Raw genomic sequence first — 20888 nt, 5'->3', positions numbered from 1 at the left:
TCACGGGGAAGCTGTTCCCTCAGAATGGCTTCGTTCCCGTCACAGACGTGTTCTGACTTATCGCCTGGACCCCGCGTCTTCCTCGCACTGTCAGCCCCTCGCTGGGTCTTCGGACTGTGTGTCTGTGGGAGGTTTGACTTAGAGTGACCGGCCATGGCAAGCCGTGAAGCAGGAAGGCTGTGGCCAGAGGCGGTAGCTGAGCTGCCCGACGTGTCCTGCGATTCTGGTCACCCGCGGGTGGACGGGAAGGGTGTTTCAGACACGGAGCGATGTCAGGCGTTTTCCAGCCACGTGCAGCGGGTTGCCCCGTGGTCCCGGAAGGCAGGGCGCAGTCACATGCTGCAGCTCCCTCGACACCAGCGCTTCCTTCACGGTTAACGTCGTACGTATATGTGTGTACGTGTGGAAGGGTAAATATCGCTATGTGCACACCTCGAAATTTAAGCGGGATAAAAGGGTGTGAGTGTGATCGTGTGTGTGTGTATCTCTGTATAGGTATGTATATGCAAACGTGTAAGACGTGCTTTTTGTAAATACACGCGCGTGGTAGAACGTCGTGACGGTTTGTGTCTGCTTCGACCTTACCCGTCATGGGAGGCGGTTCATTCGTAAAGGGAGGAGCATGGACAGCAAAGCCTGAGAAACAGCGGCGACCCAGCACGGGGGAGGGGCCCGTCGCATCGGCCGCCGGCGACAGCGGAGCGTCTCAGTGGTCTGGTCGCTGTCAGCACCCTCAGCGGGGCGGTGCCCCTAGGACAGTCGGAGCTCCTGGCAGTGAATGAAGTTCAGGCGAAGCCGTTGGCGTCCAGAAAGTCGCTGGACGATAGTCAGCTTCCGAGTATTAGAGCTGGGGTTTTGGTCACCAGTGAGGTGATGACAAGGACACGTTTGTCCTCGCTCCCGTTTTCAGAGAAGATAAGGCACTCAGTAGGCCACATCTGAATTCTGTGTCCGGCGACGGGGCCATGGCTGTGTGCAGGTCGTGCTGGAAGCTGAGCTCCTAGGCCCTTCCCTCGGAATCTTACGGAGCTAAGCAGCCGGGGCTTTGTGGGGTCACGACGATCAGTAATGGCGCTTCAGAGCGTGCCGGGGGCCGAGCGGTCAGTTCGTCTTGCTTCCCCTGTTCTGCCCGGCCTGCGATCGCATCGGTGCCAGAGCGATTGTTCTCGAACACACAGACCTCGTCGCCAAGAATCCCCAGCCCCTCCTTCTGTCCCACACGACATTTCAGTCTGTCCCAGCCCTTTTTGTTGAAACTCCTTCATTTTTAATTTATTTTTAAACTTTGTTTTATTAGTTTCAAGTATACTCGTTGGTTAGACATGTGTGTAGTTTATGAGACATCCCCCGTTTAATGCGCACTGACTCTCCCAATGGCCCGCACTGACCACAGTGACACCTGCCCAGTTCCACCACACAGGTGGCCTGGTGCTGCTCCTGTCGGCCTGCAGGTGCCTGTCCCCACCCTGCCCTCCGCCCACCCCTCCAGCCACAGGCCAGCCCAGCGCCGTGTGCTGGTGCTCAGGGCTGTCCCCCACCACCCTGCGAGCTCCCTGCAGTGACCGAGGCCGTGGGCACTGCCGATGCCCCGACAGAGGGGACTCTGCAGACTGCGTGTTTGCCAGACACAGACCCCTGTCCCTCTGTCATGGAGGAAATGTGCGGCTCTGGCGAGCCGCTGCCCCTGGCGAGCTCCTTAGCCACTCGTGTTGGGGAGCCGGGCGCCGGCGGGCGTCCTCCTGCACGGGGCGCGTCCTGGTGGTGGTCGCCGTGTCTGGCTGCCTCGTGTCAGGACACGGCGTCTCCCGAGCCCACTCCTCTGCTGGCGCTGCGGCAGGAATGAATCACGCCGCTCTCCCGTTTGGGGTTATTTAGCAACATTCCTGGGGAAACACGCGTGATATTTCATGCTTGATTGGAGCAAAATGGGGTGTCAGTGTCGCACAATGTATTCCAGGGTACTAACTATACTAGGTTTATCAACTGGGACATAAAAGTATTATATTACTTTATGAAGTTTTATCATATTAGTAACTAATGCGAAATTAGAGCTTTAAAGATACTTTAAGCCATTTATCTGGTGTGTTCAGTTGCTTGTTTATCTCTTATTTTCTTATGTTTTCAGAGAGAAAAGTTAGTAACTATATTCTAGAATCTCTCGGGGGAAGGGGTCCTCCCACTTGTTCCTCGTTCGTTCATTCGTCCCCTCACTCTCGGACAGTGTGAAGGGGCCAGCGGCAGGCTCCCGGTTGCAACCCGTCTCCACGAGGGTCTCCTGGACCACCCCTACCGGATTTCTGTAATACTGAACAGCAGTACAGGAAATAATGAATCTGAAGTAGCCGGAACATGCGCATCCTTTAAAACAGTTTTTAATTTGTCGTAGACCATGAACACTGTCTTTAGATCTGATGAAAACATGTGATTATGAATGACACACTCAACATATATAGAGTTGCAGTCAGTTCATCAGTTTGTGGTCCCCAAGAGAATTTAAAGACCCCGGATATAGGATATCCGTATTTTAGAGAGATTAGGGAAGTCAGCAGCGTGCTGGAATACTCTGACACACTATAACGGAGTGGTTTATTGGTGACAGGACAGAGCATGTGCACGTGGATGGGTCTGCGATTCCTCTCCAGGCGGCCTGTGGTGGCAGATGTGGGCGTGGGGACAAACAGGCACACTACAGTTAGCATGCTTTAGCCGGGGGCTCGGGTCCCCAGGCAGCATGTGGGGACGCGGAGGCCACCTGCTGCCCTCGAGTTGCGGTCAGATCGCAGTAAAGTGGCTCTCATAGCTGAAGTCCGAGGAGAGATGCTTTCGTAGCGTTCCACTAGACGGTTGTAGAGAGGTGAGCTCGGATGGGGCTGGCACGGTGGCCATGCCGGCCACCCGCCCAGTGCCTGGATCCCCCCCACCCCCCGCCGTTACGGGCCAGCCTGTGCCTGACAGCAGCCCGCAGCATCTCCCCGTGTCCCCAGGGAGCAGAGGACTGCACAGCTGGCTGGCTCCTCTTCACGTGGGGCAGGTGCCCGGCATTTTCACAGCCACCTCTTCGGCCCTGTCATGTTCGTGAAAGCTACTTCAGATGGGACCGTGCCACTCAAAATGGCTGAAGTGACCAGTGGATGGAAGCAAGGCCACTTCTCTTAGTCAAGGAGAAGTGTCGTTAATGTTGCAGCCGATGTTTCATTTCAGATAGATACCAAAGACTTATTTAAATTTTGTAACTTGAACATGAAATCGTGTATGTGAAAGCGCTTTCTAATATAAAGCGTTCTGCGGAGGGCCTTATCCTCCCTCTGTCAGAAAAGCGGGCAGCCAGCACTGACTGTGTTCGCTGCGTCTGTCATGGGCTCCTTTACATGTCTGTAAGACCTTAAGAGTAAGTATAGTACAGAAAGATTCTGACGATTGAAAACAAGGGGCACACAGGGAGCTTTACTTCAGAGCAGTAGGGAGCAGGCAGCGTTTCAGCGAGATGTCTGGTTTTATAAAGAAATGCATTTTAATAATTTCAAGTTTTTAACATATTTTATCAGCCTATAATTGGCTTAAGACAAGTGAAAACAATTAAAAATCAATTTATGGTAGGGTGATGATGACTAATAATGAAGTCATTAAAAAAGAATTGATGAACTCTAATGCATCTCATTTATCTCAACCTTTTTTTTTTGTTTGAACAAAAACAACCCATTTGTATCTCAATTGCAAATAAGAACTTAAAATTCTAAGAGAAAGGAATTATTGTAAAAAGTTTGTAAAAGTTTCACGTATAGAAGACTAATCCTGAGACGGCGGGGTCTGGATGACCGCCTCTGGGCCTTGTTCAGGATGACCATCTGCTGTGTCCCGCCTCCCCAGAGGACAGGACACGACAAGGTGGCCTGCAGTTTTTAAACCTGGATGATGTGTATTTTATGTGAAACTGTTCTCCTCTGGGGGGAGGGGGGTGTTTAATATGCTTAAATAAACTTTATTTTGAGGTCGTGAGACATTTTCTTCTAAGATAAAGAAAAAATAGTTTAGTATTCATTAGGCTCGCTGAAGTGGACGGGGGTATAGGAGGCTTTTTAAGCCTATTGATTACTAAAGTTTTAACTAGTTTAAGAAGAAAAGTCTTTTACTTAAATATTTTGCATTTTTCAGTCCTTGCATTACTTACTAGAAATATCCAAAAGCTAGGTACAGAGTTAGGTCACTGGGGCTTCGCAGTGGCAAATGGTGTCACTGTGGTTTAAGCCGTTCATGTAAGTGGCAGCTTCACTGTCGCAGCTTAAAGAGAAACCAAGACGTTAATTCAATTCATTTTTCAATTTGTTTGTTCCCCGCAAAGCTGTCATTTGTGTGCCAGATGCCACCCATCGGCTGCCTTTACTGTGTCAAGTAAGTGGAGACGCCCCGCGGCTAGAGCGTGCTGGTCATCGGCGGTGTGTGTTTGTGTTTTCCGCAGCTGGAAGGGCACAACATCTTCTCCACCCTGAGCTCCGGCGAGTACGAGCAGGTGCTGGAGATCATCCGCAAGGCCATCATCGCCACAGACCTGGCCTTGTACTTCGGGAACAGGAAGCAGCTGGAAGAGATGCACCAGACCGGGTCGCTGAACCTCAATAACCAGTCGCATAGGTAAACGTTGTTCTCAGACGTTTCGAAGCCCAGGAAGTGTGTTGGGAACGAGTTTATCTTTTAAAACAGATGTCATAGGGCATAAATTTATGTTTGAAAGAAGAAATGTAAACATATATGTATATGTTTGTAAACATATGTATGTATGTGTTTTCTTTGTTTTATGTGCTTTTTATGTTGATTTTGGTGATCTTTATTTGATGACATTGCTGACAGAGCATTGTGAGGGTAAGTAAATATGAATTGGAGTGGGCACTTTTAGAGGGCAGTCATTTTACAAGAGGATCCTTGAATTGGTCACAGCCCCAGGTTTGGTCATGGGCCTCAGATTCCAAAGCAGATGAGAACGGGTTTATTTTTCAGAATCGAAATCTTGTTATCCAAGCTAATCTGATGGACCTACAAAGCCAGAATTCCACTTTATTGATGTACAAACGTGCATTCTAGTTACAGGCGTCAGGAATACGGACGTTCCATGTGGTCAGAATCAGGCAGAGAGCCGGGTGACAGTCACATGTTTGTTTCACAAACGAGGGGTCGCACCCCACGCGCTCCGCGGCCCAGGCTGGCGAGCGCATCCTCCGGCTCCGAGAGCTCACGCCTCACCCGGGGTGCTCCGAGGCTTGTCGGGGGCGCCAAGGTGTTTTTAATGTCCAGTTCCACCTGTTCGTTGCTGGTTTATAGGGAAGCAGTTTCCCTCGTATCCTGCACCCATGCTGCAGCCGCTGCCTAGGTCCAGGCGTGTCCTTGTCTCTCCTTTAGGATTTGCTCCATGGAGAGTCACGTCGTCCGTGCAGAAAGACGGTCTTATTTCCTCCTTCGCAGTCGGCGCGCCTTCGCTCCCTCCTCCTGTCTTTTTTGCAGAAGGACGCATTCGAAAGCACATCTGAGCCCGACACCTGATCGCGGTGGGAGAGCGTCCCATTTCTCCCCATCAGGTGCGATGCCACCTGTAGACATTTGCCAGGTTGAGGAAGCTGCCCCCGTGCCTAGTTCACTGAGCGTTTTCATCATGAACAGGTGTCGGGTTTTGTCACATGACTTCTCTGCATCCCTTGATATGATCACGTGATTTTCTGCTTTAGCCTGTTGATAATATGATGGATTACATTATTTTTGAATAATGAGCTAGCCCTGGATGCCTGGGATAAATCCCACTTGGTCGTGGTGTGAATTCTTAAACCCAGCGCTGGCTTTGCTGTGATGATGTCCAGTGGAGGACTTCCGCACCTGTGCTCAGAGGGCCCTGGCTCCGTAGCTTCGTTGTAATGCCTTTGTCAGGTTTTGGTCTTAGGGTTGTGTGAGCCTCGTGGAATGAGTCAGGAAGCTTTTCCTTGCTTTTAAGCTCTGATAGAGATTATAGAGAATTGGTCTAATTTTTTTCTTTCAGTGTTTGATAGAATTCACCAGTGAACCATTCCGGGCCTGGTTCTTTCTATGTTGGAACTTTATTAATTATTGTTTAAATTTCTTTAATAGATACAGCCTTTTCCAGATTGTCTTTCTTCTCGTGTAAGTTTTGGCAGATTGTATCTTTCAAGAAACTGGTCCACTTCATCTTGGTCATCAGACTTGTGGGCGTAGAGGTGTTTGTAGTTTTACTGATCATCCTTTTAGTGTCCATGGGCTCTGTAGTGATGTCTCCCTGTTTCACTTCTGATATCGTTAATTTGTACCCTCTCTTTTTTCTTCTTAGACACCTGAGAGGCTTATTGATTTTTTTGATCTTTTCAATGAACCAGTTTTTGGTTCGGTTGATTTTCTCTCTTGGTGTTCTATTCTCAATTTTATTAACTTCTGCTCTAATCCTCCTCCTCCTCCTTCTCCGTTTAATTTGCTCTTTTATAATTTCCTAAAATGGAAGCTCAGATTTTTTTAGATCTCTTTTTCAGTATATGCATTTATTGCTGTAAGTTCCTCTCTAAACATTGTATTTGCTTCATTCCACAAATTTTAAGTCACATTTTCATTTTTATTTCGTTCTAAATGTTTTTTTTTCTTTATTTCTTTTTTGACGTGTTATTTAGAAATGTGATGTTCAATCTTTAAATATTTAGAGGGATTTTCCGGCTATGTTTCTGTTCATATCCAGTTAATTCTGTTGTCTAGGAACATACATTATATGATTTCTGTTCTTTTACGTTTGTTAAGGTGTATTTAAGGCCCCGAACGTGCTCTCTCATGGCGAGTATTTCATGTGAGCTTGAAAAGAATATGTTTTCTGCTCTCGTTGGATGGGGTAGTCTAGAGACATGAACACGTCCAGTTATTTGGTGAAGTTATGAGTTCAGATACGGCCTTGCTGACTTCCCGCCTGCTGGGTCTTCCTGTTTCTGGTGGAGGAGTGTCGAAGTCTCTAGCTACGATTGCGATCCATCCATTTCTGCTTGGAGTTCTGTGATTTCTTGCCATTCCTGTTTTGCTGTTCTGTTGCGAGGCACGTACAAGTCGAGGATTGTTATGTCTTACTGAAGAATTGGCCCCCGTGTCATTATGTAGTGCTCTTTTTTAATCCCTGATCACTTTTCTTGCTTCAAAGTCCGCTCTGTCTTAAATTAACGTAGCTACTCTCGCTTTTCTTGATTCAGCATCAACATGGTTTATCTTTCTCCATCCATTTACTTTTGATCTACACGTGTCTTTATATTTCAGGTGGGTTTCTTATAGACAGTGTACCGTTGGGTCTTGTTTTTTGATCTGTCCTGACGATTTCTGCCTTTGAGGCATATTTAGACCATTGATGTTTAAAATGATGGTTGGTGTTGCTGGATTACTGTCTGCCATCTGTATTACTGTTTTCTATTCTTGTTCTCGCTTTTTTCTTTTCTTTGCTGCCTTTTGTCATTTTAATTGATCATTTTCTGTGATTTCATTTTCTCTCTTTAGCGTGTCAACTGTACTACATTTAAAAAAACTTTTAGTAGTTCCCCTAGAATAAAAGATTCTTTTCAGATATTAGAGCATAAGAACATGAAAGTCGTTCAACATCTTTAGTTATAAGGCAAAAACGAATTAAAACCACAGTGTATATCACTGCATGTTCACTGGACCGACCGAAACTTAAACAGCCCCAACAATACCACGTGCTGGCAAGGGCGTGAGGCTGCCGATTTGACAGTGTGTACATGAACAACGAAGCTGGGGATCCCCCGCCCGGTGCCCAGTCCCTTCTGGAAATGGGCGCATGAGCTCGGATCTCTCCTCTCTTAGGACACAGGGTCAGGGTCTCTTTCTCCCCAGTGCTTCGGTCCTCATTTGGGAACACGTTTGGTCTCAGGAAGACAAGTCCTAATGGCCTGTGGCTTAGACAGCCAGTCTCACCTTTTCCGCCTCGTAGGAGTCCGAAGCTGGGCAGTTGCTGCCTTATGTCCGGCCACCCAGTGACTGTGAAGAGACAGGCTCGTTCATCACCGCCCCACTGTCCCTGACATGCTGGCCCTTGTCGGTCTTGAGTCCTGGGTCGGTTGGACTTGCCCCAGGTCATTCTCATCCTGTGGCTCTCAGTCTGTGTCCCACTCATTCTGGAGCTGAATGTCACTTCCGTTTCCTTGGTCACTGCTGGAAGCGCTCTCACGCGGACGCATGCTCCTACTTTTGGTCTTGGCCTCCTGCCTTGTCGTTTGCTATATCATGACCGTATCATGCGAACTCGACATCGTGGTCACAACGCTGCTTAAAGGTCTGAGCTAAATGTATTATTTTTTATTTTGAAGATGAAACACCAAAGACCAATTGTGTATGAAAGTCATTGCTATATGTCTTTAAAATGCAGATGAATAGTTCATTTTTCTGTTAGACATACACAGTTTTGTTGTCATAAGTATCTTATATTTGATCATGAATAAGTTCTTTAAACTTTATAAATAGCAGAGCCTGACAGGTGAAATGAAATATCAGACCAGTTTAAAAATAACTTATAAAAGGTGACTTGTGGGTGATTTAAAAGGTGGAGAGGAGAAATATAGGGGGCCACAGAGAAACAGAAATTGTAAAGTATTGGATTTCTTCACTGAAATCGCCCTTCAGAGTGCTTTCCATAGCCACAAGTACACCACAGTGGCCATCAACTAAACGTCACGTTTGGAAAGCAGTTTGGACACAAGCCAAGGGTAGACAGAGGGAGGCTTTATTGTTTTTCACTGAAACTAGTGATCACCGTCTCCTTTTGACTAAAACTGACCAGAACATCCACAGAAACGAGAGCAGTTTCTCTGAGTCCAGCAGCGTCCTTCTTCCCGGGGGTGGACGCGTAGTCTCGCCCAAGGTCCCTTCCGCCAGGATTTCAGCAAAGACCAAATGTGGTTTTAGCTGGGAAGTCAAGGTAAAGTAGCCTTCTAAAGATTAAAATGACAAATATATGAGTTGTTAATAGGTTTTGTAATTTTTATTTTCATGTATTTAGTGTTGGAATTACCTTTTACAAATATGTATTGAAAAAATAAACCGATTTCAGAATTCTGTTCTCCAAAAGCGTTAGGAAATATGCAGATGAAAGGCTTATTCTCTGAATCCAGGGACCGGCTGTGCCCTTCAAAGCCCTTCAAAGACGTCCCTTTGCCCCGCCTTCTTCCAAAGCCTTTCCTCAATTTAGATTTAAGTGCACATCAGAGAAAGGATATGTATCGAACACTCGAGTAATTTAAACAGTTCAGAAACAGAAGTGGAAAAGTCGTGGCTGATTTATAATTGAGAGTAAAAAATGAGTAATTTTATTAAAGGCATTTAACACAAAAATTATCACTTCTTTATTTATCGATGAACAGTGAAATAACTGTTAGTTGTTTTGTCAAAGTGACTTTGACAGCGGACTCCAGACCTTTCCTGTCTTGCTAGTAACAGCGCCACGGGGTGGGGCCGTTTCTGGTGAGAAAGTTGGTCCCACGTGCTGACAGAGCCCAGTTCTGTTAACGTTTTTATTGTTGTTCCATAGATATATGAGGTAAGAAATCTTGATGAGATAAAGCTTATTAGAATATTTAGACAAGAGAAATAAATGTTGATTTTTTTGTTTGTTTGGTAAAATAGATTACATGAATTTGAATTCTCTCAATGTCATGAAATGATTATTCATAAATAGAATAATAGCTTTTTTTCGTGTCCTCTTTCTATACAAATGAATCTACCTGTTGAGCAAACATACAGTGTACTTGTTCCTTTAGAAGCCCACAGCCAGAAATAAACATGCTCCCTTCAAACCACAGCGCTGGGGGAGCTACCTCCTCAGAAACAGGTAGAGTTCCCCGGTCACTGTAAGGGGCCTGATGTCCACATGGCCGCTGTTCGTGGTCACGGGAAGGGCACCCGCAAGTCTCCTCAGTGTCTTTAAAGTTGTCTCTGCCCCATGGGAGACATGCTACCCTTCTGACGCGGCATTATGGAGGGCAAGTTGGAAGAAGGGGTGATTTAATTAGGCGGATGGGCAAAAGGAAGCGGGCAGGCGGGCCCTGGAAGAACCTCGCGCCCCTGGCACCCAAGACATGGCTGACAGGGACATCAGGGTCTCCCAGATGGCCAGCACCTCCGTGTGGGGAGCATGACGCCATCAGAAACACTGCCCCAAGTGCAAGATGGGTGCCCTTTACATGCCGTCTACCCTGGACGGGACAGCGCAGGATGACGCCCACACCGGGGCCTGGCTGTGGGCCGACGAGGAGCACAGTGGTGTGGGCGGCAGAGGGTCCCTGGTGCCTGAGACGCGTTAGAATTTAGACCTGGCTGGAAACATCGTTTTACTCGTTACCCACTTTCGTGTCTTTCTTGACAGTTTGCCTTTTAAGTTACATCATTTGCTTCATAAAAATGGAGTTCAGTGTGTTAAAATTCTCTGGCCAGTGCTTAGCGCTGTCAAGTTTAGACTTCGTCGGGGGCAGCACGTGTCACTGGGCCAAATCCGTTAAAACTGTGAGGGCGATGTCTCAGAGATATCACAAAGAATTCTGGCTGAATTCTTTAAGCAATTTTTATTTTTCTTCGAGAGGATAGATCAGACCAAACCACATTTTTAAGTCAGACCTGGAACACGTAGTCACGGCCGCAGAGCAGCCGACAGACGAGACTCATTTCAGTCGGGAATGGGCGGGGGGCACTGGTGGCCTGTCCGGAGCCCACGCCCTGGACACTGCAGACGGGGCAGCTGCGCTGTGGTCACCTTGCCTCCCACTGTGGCGGGGGGTGGGTAAGGGGGTGTTCCTTGCACCCCACGCACCTCAGGATCCCCTTCTGTGAGATGAAGGGGTTGGCCTGACTTTCTCTTCAAAGCTTCCTCCCATCCCAAATCTCCAAAATTCCACGAAAACGAAAAGCCGGCCCAGGGCTGTAGAGCCGGCCAGCGGGTATAGGCGGTAACATTGGACTTGGTTCTCCAGGGTCCCGAGGCGGCAGGAGCATCTGATCTCAGGGAACCGGGCGGGGAGTGGCTGATGCTGTCGCCGTCACAGCAGCGCTGCCTGTCCTGGCCGCGCCCCCTCCGTGCAGTCCAACCTCCTTCAGCCCCGACCTGGAGATGCTGAAGCCTCTTGCGTTCCTTACGAAGATGCAGATGCCGTGCTGACCAGCTTTTCTGTTACTGTGTTCTAGGGACCGTGTCATCGGCTTGATGATGACTGCCTGTGATCTTTGCTCTGTGACAAAACTGTGGCCAGTTACAAAATTGACAGCAAATGACATATACGCAGAATTCTGGGCTGAGGTATGTCCTTGATTTTTGAATGACTATAGATAATAACAAGAAGTAGGGAAAAAATTGAAGACGTGACAAATGTGTGGATGATTTTAGTAATATATTAGTTCACGTTACTATTCATTTCAGAAAAACTATAGTGAATCACATATGATGAAGAATGTAGCATTTACACAGACACAGGAGAACATTCTGTCACTTCGGACTTGAACATGTGTGTAAATTCTCTGCTGTCAACCAAAAGAGTTGAGGAACTTCTTCGCCGGACAGCAGTGCAGCGTTTTCCCTTATTTAATAGTTAATCCCTTGTTCGTTCATTCAGAAGTCATTACTGGTCACGTACTGAAAGCAGGCGCTGAGGTGGTTTGCGGCAGATCCCACAGTGGACTCTCTGTGCCTGCAGTTAGAAATTCGAGAGAGTCGTGATTTTGTAGCACAGACGTGTAAGGTCATGTAAATATGCCAAATGGTTTAACAGCAAATTATGAGTCCTGTAGACTGCGGGATATTAATTCACGATACACCTGACATGCGAAGCAAACACGTAAATTACTTTCACTAACACCTTTTCTTGCCCGAGATACCTAAATCATCAGAAACATGTGTTTTACGCCTCAATTTTCTTTCTGAACTGTCCATGAGTAAGTAGAATACAGTTCTCTTGTTCAGATTAATCCACAAATACCTAGATCTGTGCATATTAAAAGGTTACGAAATAGCACAAGCTACAAACCCTTTGGGCACCTCATAGGGTTTGAAGAAGTCAGTAGATCTGGAGGGCAGCGATCTGGATAGTTGATGATTCAGACTGTGTGTCTTAGCCACACAGAGGACGTATGTGAAAAGTGAAAACCAGCACGATGTTCAGTTGAAGTTTAGTTGGGACGATTAGGGCGTTGAATAGGGGTAAAGCCGAGGAGTTTCTGTCATGTGGCATGTTTACCGCAAGCCTTGAGTTGATTATGCTCAGGGTGTCGCTTCTCCAGAATGCCTTATGCATGTGTGTGCATGCTCTTGAGTGGGTATTATTTTAGTGTGTATGTGTGTGCATGTACGTGTATGTGCACATGTGTGTATGTGTGCGTGCATGTGCGTGTGCGTGTGCAAGAACCTAGTTAACTCCAGACTCAGTTAAGAAGTTTTAGATGTACGTGTCTGAACTACAATATTTGACTTTATTATCAGAGTCAACTTAATCTGCATTCATGTCTAAAAGTAACAGTCTGGAGAATACATTCTGTAAATATCACATGAGAAAATGGGTCTGAGCCAGCTTCCTGTTTTGGAAGTAACTTTATATAACTATTGTATTTTATACTTTAACAACTGTGTATTTTAAAATATGAATCGAAATGTGGCGCGTGTGTGTTGTATACTCTTCCCCTTTCCATCCCTCGCTGGTCGAACGGCCACATGGTTGGTTCAGCTCCCAGTGTGCTTCTAGATGGCCTCGCTGAGGCCCTCATGGTCCGTGGAGGGATGGATGCGACCCCCCAGCCCTGCCACTTGACCTGGTAGATACCTGGGAAGCCGATTCTTGTCTCCACTCCAGCCCCCGCCTCAGGCTTCAGCAGCGGGGGCTGGATCAGCGTGAGAGTCCCAGGGGCCCAGTCTCATAGCAGTGGAGAGTGTGCTCTCGGCGTCACGTTGCCTGAGGGTAAATGATAAGTAACGTAAAAGCTAATCTTTAGAGCCTTCAGGTTGTCGGGACAAGTGGTTTGTCCTGTACGTAAAATTCCTAGTGAGGGTTATAATGTTATAACGATTCGTTTCTAGACCCTGTCTCAGCAGATCTAGGATGTTAGTTCTGTACTGCTGATTTCTGAAAACAAAATACTATTTTTATTTTACAAAATAATACAATGTATTATTTTATTTCTGAAAATAAAATACTAAAATAATAAACGAGGGAAGAGTGACGTATTAGGGGGAATTAAGAAAGGTTAAGGAAGAAGATTTTAACCATCTTTAACAAATAGAATAAGATAAATTTTAAAATCTATAAAATGCAGATAATAATATCTGGCTCATTGTATTCAATGAAGATTAAATGAAATAACATTTATGAGTTACTTAGCCCAGAGCCTGCAACGTAGTAAATCTTTAGTGAACATCCATAGTTCTAACCTTTATGGTGATTCACAGCCCATTATACTGTATCGTCACGAATGTGTCTTCGCAGACTTGTTTGTTCTTGATCTATCAGAATTCTTCTCCAAAGCCTAGCTTCACCCAGGTCAGTGCACATGAAAAATTATTTGGAAAGGGAGTCTGAAAGGGCCTTGAGGTTATTCCATGTTTTTATTTTTTATGTTTTTTGTCTTCACTGTTTACTATGTCTCCTCTTATTATAACTTCTGCAAAATGAAACCAAGAGATGGCTGGGCTTCTGATAATTTGGTGCAAGAGAACATCCGAATTAAAAACAAACAATGATACAATAAGTTTTTTAGTATTTTGACTTTTTGGGATGTCAGTCATCAAAAACATGATTCATTTCGAAGACAATTCATGAGTAGAGGGAATACCGTAATTTTATAACTGTTTCTAAGTTGAAAAGGCATGATTTTCCCCCACTTATTTCAGGGTGATGAAATGAAGAAATTGGGAATACAGCCTATCCCTATGATGGACAGAGATAAGAAGGATGAGGTCCCACAAGGCCAGGTACGGATTATGCGGTAAAGTCAAATCGTTTAAGGTGACCGTCAAATCATATCGGTAAAAAGCATGTTACCATCTTTTGTTTTATGTACAGTGGGTGGGCCATGCCAGGTCCGGTGATTAGTGCAGAAACTAGTGATTTACCTTAGAGGGGCCGAGAACTGGAACGCACACAGCCCTGTGCCCGTGTCCGTCAGCACTGACACAAGCCTGCACGTGGAAAGGCGCTCTGTGGCGAAGCAGACTGGCGGAGCCCGGCAGGGCCAGCCGCGACTTCTGCTCTCGTTCCCAAGGCTCAGGCTGACCTTGGAAGCTTGGGAGCGTGGCCGTGCTGTGGGCTGGGAGCAGTTAGTGGTCAGAGGGTCGAACCCAGAGCCACTCCACACCCTGTCCCCTTAGATGGAGTTCGGACACCCTGAGGCACAGCCAGCCCGGCCGTCACTGCCTCCTATGGACGTGATTACATTAATAGGCATTCTTTTCCAACTTGAATTAGGGGGTGGATGAATTTGAACTGTTAATATTTTTAAACAAGCAGAAAACATTTTTTTTTTCATTGAGAACATAAATGTATTTTTTTGGAGCATGAGACAGATTTCGATTGGCTTCACTTTTCCTAACAAATGATGCATAGTATTTTAGTACATTCTGAGTGTTGTCTCACCATAAATCGACATTAATTATTCCCTTTCCAGGTCTTCAGTACATGACATATGTTAGTAGTTTAATGTTTTGAGAGCACGTGTGTCTTGTTAGTTTTCACGTGCGGTGTCATGAACTTCTTACATTATGGCTTTTTAAACTACCGATGTCATAATAAGGAACTTAGTTCTGGACAGATAATTATAATATAGGATTCAGGGTAGGAATAATTTCAGAAGACTCACAGGATGGTGGTGGTTTTGGCTAAATTCTCAGGTTTCCCTGGCTTCTTTGAAGTGCACATGTTAACTGTTAGTGCAGACGCTCAGGCGCTCTGCCCCCGGGGGCTCCTCCACGTCCCCGTGGCCTCCGAGGATGGCTTCCCACATCCTCATCGTCCTCCGCCCGCTTCCCACGGGAGGCGCATCGCTCTTCCCCCTGTGAGCGTGCGGCTGGCGTGCCTGGCACACGCGCTACATGTGCTTTTGGCAGCCTGTTTGCTCCCTAACAGTGTCCATGCAACTTTCCGCTGCGTGTGGTCGCCAGAACCGTGTTTCCTGTCTGCTGTGTGTGTTTCGTGTCCTACCGTGGAAGGTTTGCCCTCCTGAGATTGTGTAAACATTTGCTGTGTGTCTGTACTCTTTCTGCTGGGGATGGATGCTGTTTTATGGTTTAAGATGGGGACCTAACAGTATTTTTTCTAGACAGTGAAGCAGCCATCCTGACACGATACGTGGTGTAGCTGAAAATGCCAGTGTCGGCGCTGTTTTGTGTTATTTAATTAAGAGAATACGTTTTTTTTTTTGGCCAAAATTCCTGATCCGTTTACAGTATGAGAGAGTTTTAAATAAAATACTTCTGTCATCAGCTGATATTTTACGAACTACAATTCCTTCTAAATTGTGATTACTGCGAAATTACTCTTTGGCACCATAATAAAATACTCCGCTTTCCCATAAGCGGTCTCTTTCCCAAGATCTTCTGCTCCATGACGTCTGCTAAATGTTAAAACGAGAAGGTCCCTGCCTGAGCCAGACAGAGGGCCGTGCTGGGCATGGTTCTGTCATGACCTTTGCAGAGGAGAAAGCAGGAAAACCCACGTAGACTCGACCCTTCTGTCCCCGTTAGCTCATCTCATTGAAGTTCAGGTTTTTCAAAGGGATTGGTCGGTAAGGTTTGGGGGTCACCTCGTCCAGGGAGTCAGTTGATCCTGTCCGTGTCGTCAGCCACTGGGCGGTTATTAGTGGCTGGACAGCCTGCGGTGGCTCGTGGTCACGCAGAGATTTCACGCTCCGCCTGCAGTGGGCCAGTCGGAGCCGGCACCGTTTCTGTGCCCAGTGGCCCAGAACTCCTAACAAGATGTCCTTGAACATACTTTTCAAAGTGCCACAGATGGAAAACTGAAATTTGACATAGTGAGAGAACTCAGACAAAGCCAGTGGGATTTCTGGTTGGTCCAAACAAGGAGCGAGGGGCGATGAAGGAAATCTCAGGAGCCCAAACCACAGGCCAGAGCCAGCAGGTCAAACTGCGACGTGTCCTGTGGCACTTGCGAACCGTGGCTTGGACGGGGTCGCCGTGGGGCGGGCTGGTGGGTTTGAGCGTGGGGCGTCTGCGTGGAGCACTGACCTTGACCAGAGACGAGCGTGTGGCATGCACTACACCTTGCTCGTCTACGATTAGACCCTCGCCAGGTGTTGCACGTGGGCTCTCGGGGGGCTGGTTTACGTTTTAAGTTTCATGTGCTTTATTCCGGGGTTGCAGTAGCGCTCACACAGCCCACCTGAGCGTTCAGTTCTGTAGTCGGGCCCGAGCCGCAAACGACGTGAGACGTGTGGGCTCTAGAGTTGCTAACGTGCTGTGTGTTTCTTGTCGGTGGCTCCGGGGACAGCTCGGCTTCTACAACGCGGTGGCCATCCCCTGCTACACCACGCTCACCCAGATCTTCCCGCCCACCGAGCCGCTCCTGAAGGCCTGCAGGTACGTGACGGCGCGTGACGAGTCGCCGGGCTCTGCGGGGTCTCACGGCGTCCGGGGTGCGCGTGACCTCCGGATGGCTGACATCGACCATCACGGCTGTGCGGCTGTGCGGCTGTGTGGCAGTGTGTGGCCTAGGTACCATCTACCCACGAAGCTATTCATTCATCGAGAAGGAGCAAGTTCTGTTTTTGTTTTTAATGAAACAGAGATCGCTACCCGCTGCTGTTTAAAACACAGGGCAGCGTTGTCTGTTCGGGGCGCTCGTAGGGGGAGGGGCCCCCTTAAGTCACAGTTTCTTGTTTAGATGGAAGAGGGGGGACCTTGAATGGGGTCTTCTTTCTCTTTGAGTTTTATTTTCCTCCCAAAAGAAATAGTAACCACCCGTTACCTGTTCCAGCTTCGGACTTCTGCGTTCCCGTCCGTCACCGTTGTGGAGGGCTGGCCTTAGTTAAAACATCTCGGGGATTTTTAAAGGTTTTCATCTCACTTTGACAAGCAGGCCGCGCTGGGGATAGTGAGGGTGGCAGGTGGTGTGGCCCGAGTGAGTCCATTTCCTGCAGGGAGCTGGCCTCCGGGAGCGGTGACTGCAGCCACACCCGCATGGGGGCCAGGGCGGATGCCCGGGCTGTGGTGACGCGGCCGAGTGCCCTCGCCCCCTCCCGCGGAGCCCACCTGGTCCTCAGCAGCGTGGCCCATGTGCTCTCCCTTCCTCCGGTCACCCTTCTGCCTGGGTAAGACGTGGCCTGTCCCCAGCCTCGCTTGCCTTTCTGCCCTTGTGGTCTGGAGCTGGCGGGGCAAGATGCTGTGCTGGTTCGAGGCTCTTCTGGGGACACTGAGCTGAGGCATCCAGGCCAGGGCACACTGGAAGGCTCCCCGGCCCCAGCACGCTGGTCCCCAGCAGAGCTGGAACGACAGCCTACACCGCCACGGTCAGGCTCAGGACGGGGTGGCCGAGTGTGGCGACAGAGCCCAGGCAGCCTCCCCGAACGTCGCCTGTCACCATCTCCCTTTATCCCCAGGGACAACCTCAGCCAGTGGGAGAAGGTCCTCCGAGGGGAGGAGACGGCCGTTTGGATCTCGTCCCAGCCGGTGGCCCCGGGGACCTCTGAGAAGCTGCCCTTGAAGATTGATGACTGATGGCTGCTGAGGGACTGTCCCCTTCGTCCCCCCCCCCCGCCCCTGCAGACGCTCGCCTCGCTTCTCTGACTTCCCTTCCTTTTATTTTGTGGGGAACCTACACCTGGTAACCGGATGCAAGCCTCTTCGAGAAAGTCACACCAAGTAAACCTGCCAGTCTCCTTGGTGTGCATCACAGACCGTGACCAGCAGGGACCACCCGGGACCAGAAGCCACCTGTTCGCGTGACTCCACCTGACTTGCGAACTGGCCTTTCCTGATAGGCTGCTGTTGCCAAGGCCCTGTGGGAACAGGCATAGGCGGTTCAGAGGGCGCTTGCCCGCAGCATCCATCTGCTGGGGTCTAAAGTGGTTCTGTGATGGTGTACGTGGCTCCAACACCATGTCGCTTCCATGTTGCTGGTTATAAATAGGAATTTTTGTACGTTGCTATTGTGACCGTTCATGGTGACCCCTTGTAAGCAGACAGCCTCAGGCCCATTATCGAGGTTACAGCGCAAGAAGTGTCTTGGCGATCAGTGATAGAAAGTGGTCAGATTCTTGTTCAGAGCTCCGTGGATTAAAAGTCAGGGTCTAAGGCGTGTTCCTTGCATTTCTATTTAAGGGCTGGGGTAAGTGACCTGAACACGGAAGGAAGGAAGCAGACCTGTCCTGTCGAGCAGAGCTGCAGACAGCATCATGACGAATCTCAGACGCCTAAGTATCAGTTCAGATGTCAAAGGATCTTTTAAAAAAATTTCATTGCAGTCTTGGCAAATTTAATAAACATTTGCATACAGAACAAAATAAAAGCAAGGCATATGAAGTTTTTTAATGGACAAGTCTCATGGATATAAAATGTGAATTTTTAATAATGATTTCTTTATACTTTCACTTTATGTCATTGCAAAACTAGATTCACATTCAAAATGAAAGATTTATTCTACAAATTATTTCATTAAAATAACATGCATTTCTCGTAAAGTCAAATTAAACCACAAGCTCTAAGTCTTCTGTAACGTTTACTTCGGTCTGCAGCCTCACCCCGCCCTTCCCTCCTTCCCTGTGCTACTCAGTCACAGCTCGTGTGCCTTCTGTCCACGACAGAGGACAGTGCAGTCCTGTCGTAGCTCATTTCCGTGCTCCTTACTTTGCTCCAGATCCAAAATCTGCAAAGAAGATTTGGAGCGTTTCCTCTGTATATTTTTTGGTAGACGGTATTACTCCACAGTGTTACTGTTTTGAGAAAATACACGAAAGTAATTGTCTGGACCCCCGCCTGCAAGGGTGATAAGCCAGTCAATTCTGGTGCATGTCAGTGCTGTAACGGTTGTTGGCGTGGTGAGCCAGCAACCCCGGTGACCTGAAACCGTGCTTAGCCCTGCCCTGAAGGAGTCAGAGTCACAGCACGTGACCGGCTGACCCAGGACAAGTAGCTTAGCCACTACTCACCATGGCGGGAAACTGGAATGACACTTTTAATAAAATAAACTTTTAAACATTCTACATACTGAATACTGTACACACTGTTGTTCACATGAGCTTGCTCTTTGCAAAAATAAATCAGTTGTTTCCACAACATGGTTTATTTACGTTGTAGCAAAGTTAGCTATACGTAAACATTGTTCTTATTTTAAAATTAACACTATGTGTTCGATTTCATTGTGGGCTTCTGCAAGCTGCCATCTTCCCTCTGTGGAGCCCCATTTCCTATTGTAATTATACAATATAAGGTAAAATGAAATGAGAGAGACCACTGTGGCTAGATACACACACACACACACGTATGGTGTGCGCGGCTGTGTGCACATGCACGTGTGTACATGTACAGATGTATTTAGACACACGTGTGAGAGAACGAAGCACATCTATGAAAAATAACAATCAGCTGCATTCTTCAGAAACAGTGATTTTTTGTGCTGGGGATAGATGCTGTTGGTAAACAGCTGACTAGAAAGCAGCCTTTCTCCAGTTAGTGTGTTTATAGACTTGGATTCAAGGAGTTTCATATTTTCCTGCATCCAAATTTACCAAACGACCCCACCAAATTCAACTTCAATCACAAAAGGGAATTTACTTATCTAACTTGGAGACTGAATTGGCAGGGGGTGTGGTGAGTATCACTTAAGACCGTTTTCTAATTGAAGGGATTTTAAAAGTGCATGAATTCCGATTCTTGATATGGAAAATAGAGACATCCTGTGGCTACTTTGCATTTTAAGGTTGCTGTTCTGATACGATGATTAAAGAACATTCCTTTATTCCTGGATAGCCAGAGGCATTACATTATGTGACCTCTACTTTGAACAGTTTCCCAAAGAAATGTGTGTGGATTTATTGGTTGGTTGATTTCTTGTGAAATATTGTCATAATAGAAGCAAAGGACTTGAGCAAAGGACTGCATTCTAATGTAAATATGAATACTGCTTTTACCATAAGATTTACTTTAAGAATCACAAATTTACCTAAAATAAAAGGGCCCAGGATGAAGCGAATACTTAATAGTCCGTTTTTGGGGGGGAAAAAAAATGCATTTAGGCATATTTTTGTATTTCGGCGTGTATTTATCAGACCAACGTTTGAGTTCTGTTCTAGTCTTTTCCCCAAATCTTTTCTTAGAAGGCCAGATGGTTTTTATTACTGAAAATTTTGATGCATGTCTCAATAAGGTGGTATTTTATATTGGGCCAAATTTTCCTGTTCAGTAAATTTGGTAACCATCTGTGAGTATGAGTAGAATGTTCAGTTTGCAGAAATTTCCATTGGTTGTGCCGATTTATAATAGAGACAGTTTTACTGTCAAATGCAAGTATTCCATTATATTCCAGAGACAGCGAATATACTTTTGACTAGAAATTTTCTTGAAAACACATGCCAACAGCAACATGAAATATAGAACTTGGGCAGTGGAATAAAATTCCATAAAATATAAGCATGTTATTAATTAGAAGTTGACTGTGGTTTAATTAATTAGAAAAAATTTAAAAAAACAATGGATACGGAAAGTCATTCTCAATAAATGGCCCTTTTACTAGGGCAAGGGTGGGGACCCGCTTCCCAGCATTAGTGATTTCCAAGAAACGCAAAAGAAACCGTGGTCCTCACTTATTCCTGAAGATTCTCTCAGATCTGTGCAGATGGTCACGATGCTACTCGAAGTGATTTGTTCTCCCGGTGAC

At 46.9% G+C, this 20888-nt stretch overlaps 1 protein-coding gene across 1 annotated transcript in view; it reads left to right on the top strand.

Annotated features, from left to right (window-relative positions):
- PDE10A (phosphodiesterase 10A) overlaps positions 1–20227 on the top strand; it is a 178251-nt gene extending 158024 nt beyond the window's left edge. Inside the window, exons 18-22 of the mRNA XM_015591915.2 lie at positions 4457–4629; positions 11206–11317; positions 13895–13975; positions 16506–16594; positions 17614–20227. Of these exons, the coding sequence (XP_015447401.2) occupies positions 4457–4629; positions 11206–11317; positions 13895–13975; positions 16506–16594; positions 17614–17731 (573 nt within the window). The 3' untranslated portion in view covers positions 17732–20227. The remainder of the gene's footprint in view (positions 1–4456; positions 4630–11205; positions 11318–13894; positions 13976–16505; positions 16595–17613) is intronic.
- The last annotated feature ends 661 nt before the right edge of the window (positions 20228–20888 follow it).

Source organism: Pteropus alecto, unplaced genomic scaffold, assembly GCF_000325575.1.
Source record: "Pteropus alecto unplaced genomic scaffold, ASM32557v1 scaffold195, whole genome shotgun sequence".
NCBI classification, from domain to species: domain Eukaryota; kingdom Metazoa; phylum Chordata; class Mammalia; order Chiroptera; family Pteropodidae; genus Pteropus; species Pteropus alecto.
Note: the sequence above shows the minus strand (reverse complement) of the source record. Positions and strands in the feature narration are given on the sequence as shown.